Raw genomic sequence first — 4,762 nt, forward strand, 5'->3', positions numbered from 1 at the left:
TTTTTTTTCTGATAGTCCATGGTACTTTTAATATTCTCCTCTAACACCATAACTCTACTGCATCAATTCTTCTAGAATCTTCCTTATGTACTGTCCAACTTTCTCGTGCATATGAGGTTATTGAAAATACTGTGGTTTGGGTCAGGCACACCTTAGTCCTCAAACTGATGTCTTTACTCTTGAAAACTTTAAAGAGGTCTTGTACAATGGATTTCCCAATTTGACATCTAGATATTATTTTAAACTATAAGGTTGGGTAAGATGAGTAAGTGAGTGAGGTACAAGGGTAGACTCTCAGCAATTACAATATAAACTTCTTGCAAATGAGGAGAGATCAGCAAAGGAACTCAAGAAGCTGTCATTAGGATGAGACTGAAAGTGAAAGAACATGGTTTCACTGAAACCATGTGAAGGCAGTGTTTTATGGAGGAAACAGTTTCATGAGGTACAGATGGAATAGTCCTGCAAAGCTTCTTTCCCAGAACTTGGCACATAGTCAACATTAGCTATGCTTTATTCAGTTGTTTCTGGAGCCTGGGTTTTGTGTAATACAGGAGGAGAGGCTTTAGCCTTTCATCAATCTTTTAAGGAAGCTAATAGAGATGTTCCATGATCAACGATCAGTTGCGTGTAATTCCACAATATGTAACCATGTCAAAGCTGTCTAATCTTCCAAGAAAAACAGTCCCTCCCTGCTGGTCTGACCACACAGTTTCACATTTAGGCTTTTATGGCTAGGTGGCTTACTTTCCAGTCACTCTAAGAACCTCATCCCATTCTCTGCATTTCTGCCAACTCTGAGGCAGTTGCTATTGGTCAGCAAGACAGGCCAGGCTAATAATCTGCAAATAAAATTTGTGTAGACTTTTCTTGAGTATTTTTCCTATCCATGGGGTCATGCGCAGGCACATTCCTCTCACATTTCTGATACATTGTTGTTGTTGTTGAGCGCCATTGAGTCTGTTCCGACTCATAACTACCTTATAGGGTTTCCAAGGAGCAGCTGGTGAATTTGAACTGCCAACCATGTGCTTCAAACTGGCCTTATGGTTAAGTGCTTATGTTACAGTGCCATCATATATCATCCATTAGTTTAAATTGTAGAGATTAACTCATATCGAATTAAGTAAATTGATTCTAGGAAGATCAGTCTTTTATTGCCCCCAACGGGTAAGATATTGTATATACTCAGAAGGTGCTTTTAATCGTGTTACTACTTTTAGATGACATAAAATGACAGAAAAGCAGGGATCAAACATGAAACTCTTTATTTTAATATCTCATCATTTTGAGAGCATTGGGGATGGTCTATGCTGTTAGTTTCAAGCTTCTATATTACTCAGTAGTGAAGGGAGTCGTACTACTACAATTTACTACAATTGAATTATACTTTGTTTTTTCTTTCCTCTTAAGGCAACTGATCGAGAGGGAGACCCAATAACATATGCCATTGAAAATGGAGATCCTCAGCGAGTTTTTAATCTTTCAGAAACGTAAGTTAAAAATGACTCCTAAATTGATACATATTTTTTTGCCTTTTAAAATGTTAACCAGTGTACCGAATCACAAGAGAACGGTCTCCTAATCAGAAGCTTTCAGCTGTTTGTACTTTGTAGTAGTTTGTTTCTTATTTTACTTTGAATGTTAATGAGAGCTGGGAGGATAGTTCAGAAGCAAGAAATCTTACCCAGAAGACCATTTATTTATTTTAAACATTTTTACTAGGTAAAATCCACTGAGGTGCAAACATTTCAGTTTCAGGTGTAACCTGGGATTAATTAGATCTCTTTAACTTTGTCAGGTACTTAAAATGACAAGGGCGTTTCTATATAGACTACCTTGGCACTAAATAGTTCATTGAAAATAAATTTTGTAAGGCAGGCTGTATTACAAATACATTTAAGGTGTCACCAAAATGCAACCTCAAATTTCTGATAAATGTATGTAGTTTCTAAAACAGCTAAAATAAATCCATTCTAAAACAATTTGAGGTTCAGATCTGTGTCATTCTATTTAAATCTCTGAGTATATTATAGACAATGTGAATCGTCACTCTTGAAAAAATGTGGAGCAGGGATTAAGTGAAATCACTGCAGCTTCCAGAGAGATAATTTGATGCTCTTTTGTTAGGGAAAAGTAACCGTTCTTCTGTCAAATGTAGCTGGTTACTGAAGCGCTGTACTTGTTGTCCCTCAGATATTTTCTGTGTTGTCATGAGAGGTTGTTCTCAACTCAGTTGAAAGAATAGAAATGTAAATTTGACCAGTAATTGTAAAGTGGAAACATTGACAAATAAGCTAGTCCATTGTTACATATTTAGAGATAAGTGGCAAACAGTGGCAAATTAGAGAGCCATGGGGAGGCTTAAGGACTTGTTACTGTTGCTTTTCAGTATCATCAAGTTGATTCTGAGTCATAGAGACCTCATATAGGATTTCTGAAGAGCAGCTGGTGGATTTGAACTGCCAAACTTTTGAACTTGTTATTGTTAAGTGCTGTCAAGTCAGTTCCGACTCATAGCGTAGCAACATGGATTTTTACATTAAATAACACTTCACAGACATTGTTTGACGTCTGGAAAACCCCAGTCAAGAAAATTATTTCCTAAACTTTTAGGTGTCACAGATGAGTAAAACTATATTAAAAATGGAAATTTTAAATTACTTTGGAGTTTCCTCTCATGGGGACATAAAAATCATGAATTGACTACCAACTACAATAATTTAAATTACACATTTTTAAAGGGACATTTAACAGTACAGTGATCAAGATTATGATACTGACATGGCTAGACAAATTTATCATTAAAATAAAATTTTTGTTGTTGTTGTTAAGTGCCGTCGAGTCGGTTCCGACCCATAGCGACCCTGTACAGGGTTTCCAAGGGTGTAAATCTTTACAGGAGTAGAAAACCTCATCTTTCTCCCACAGAGCAGCTGGTAGTTTCAAACCACTGACCTTAAGGTTCTCAGCCTGATTTGTAACCACTATGCTACCACAGCTCCCTTGTCCAGAAAAAAAACCTAACATTTATGATTTTTGAGAAAGAAGTCAAATTCAATTACTATTCAATGAGTAAATGATGATGGGATGTCTGGATATCCACATTTAGAAGAATGAAGTCAAATCCACCCTACTGTTGTTGTTGTTAAGTGTCATTGAGTCAGTTCCGATCCATGGCCACCCTGTATAGTGTTTCTAAGGAGCAGTTGGTGAGCTTGAACCACTGACTTTGTGGTCCAAATAATTTTGCATTCCAGCACATTAGCCCACAGTGCCGCACCAGAACTCCAGTTTATACCACACTTAAAAAGAACACAAAAAGACAGGGTTTCCAAGGCTGTAAATCTTTACAGGAACAGAAAGCCTCACCTTTCTCCCGTGAAACAGCTGGTAGTTTCGAACTGCTGACCATGAGATTAGCAGCCTAGTTAGTAAACACTACGCTACCAGAGCTCCTTAAAATATAAAAGCATGTCATCAAAATATACCAACAAATCCTAGTCATTATAATACCATTCATTTCTCTCTCATCGCCTAGAACGAAAACTCCCATTAAAGGAATGATCTTAGTTCTTTAAAAAATCACAGCCATTGGTTATAACAACTATTTAGCAGCATACATCAAAAGGCCTGAGTCCTGGTGTGGCACTGTGGGTCAATGCACTGGACTGCAAAGTCAGTTTGAACTGCAAGGTTAGCAGTTCAAACTCACCAGCTGCTCCTCAGAACAGTATACAGGGTCGCTAAGAGTTTATGGCACTAAACAAGAACAACATCAAAACGCCAGATTTGTATGTTTTGGCAAAATAGTGCATTGCTTCACGGACATTCCATAGTGTCTCTGTCGATCACTATTCAAGTATTTATTTGGCAAACATTCCATATATAAGTTTTTTTAATGTTATGAGACATTCCTTTAAAGTATGATGGTTCAGTCATTTGCTTATGTATTAAGGGAGGCTGAAGAATTACCATCTCTAAAATTTTTACATTTGTCATCATTCTAGTATGATGCCTTCAAAGCAGATTTAAATGCAAAGGGCTAAATGAGATAACCTCAAATCATTGTTTCTGTCCCTTGTGAGAATTGTATTTGGAAAAACATTTTATCTTCACAAACATTTTAATTTCTTTCTGTTGTGACTAACCCATACTTGACACCGAGTTTATAACTTGATTATCTTTTTCATGTTAGTTTGAACTTTATAAATACTTGGAAAATTAAATAATTTGTGACCAATATAACAACAAACAACAACCAATTATCTGTATTTTCAAAATATATCCTCAAGTCAAACTCCATTCCACCACTGCAATTATGTTATTATCATATTTTCCCTGAAGAGGCTACTGATATCTCCCCTTTCTGTTCTTTGTTATTGGCCCACAATTTTTCAATCCTGAGCATTTTAAAGTACATTACTCTCATCTTTAAATATCATTGTAAGACCCTGAATAGCTGCCTAAAAGGAACATGATAAATTTGACAAAATTTCAGATAGTTAATTATTTTGTCAAGAGACTTACTTTAGCAGCAGAACACACAATGGTATTAACCCATAACTAATAGAACTTATTTCAAAATGTTTAAAAGCATTGTCTATATAGAAGCATGTGAAATAATTTCTCTTCAGCTGTCATAATGTTTCAGTAATTTTTGTATGAAGCAATGTAATTTGGGAAAATTGTTACTCATTGAAATAGGTATTAAATACTACCAGACTAAGTTTCTTTATGCTGTTTGCTAAGCAAATAATCC

At 36.0% G+C, this 4,762-nt stretch overlaps 1 protein-coding gene across 3 annotated transcripts in view; it reads left to right on the forward strand.

Moving 5' to 3' along the window:
* The window catches only part of PCDH15 (protocadherin-related 15), a 1,066,306-nt gene that overhangs the window by 694,647 nt on the left and 366,897 nt on the right, over positions 1 to 4,762 (forward strand). For all 3 annotated transcript variants that reach the window (XM_006831105.1, XM_006831106.1, XM_006831104.1), the window contains one exon: positions 1,414 to 1,493. In XM_006831105.1, the coding sequence (XP_006831168.1) occupies positions 1,414 to 1,493 (80 nt within the window). The remainder of the gene's footprint in view (positions 1 to 1,413; positions 1,494 to 4,762) is intronic.

The sequence above is a fragment of the Chrysochloris asiatica genome, unplaced genomic scaffold (assembly GCF_000296735.1).
Source record: "Chrysochloris asiatica unplaced genomic scaffold, ChrAsi1.0 scaffold00003, whole genome shotgun sequence".
Classification (NCBI taxonomy): domain Eukaryota; kingdom Metazoa; phylum Chordata; class Mammalia; order Afrosoricida; family Chrysochloridae; genus Chrysochloris; species Chrysochloris asiatica.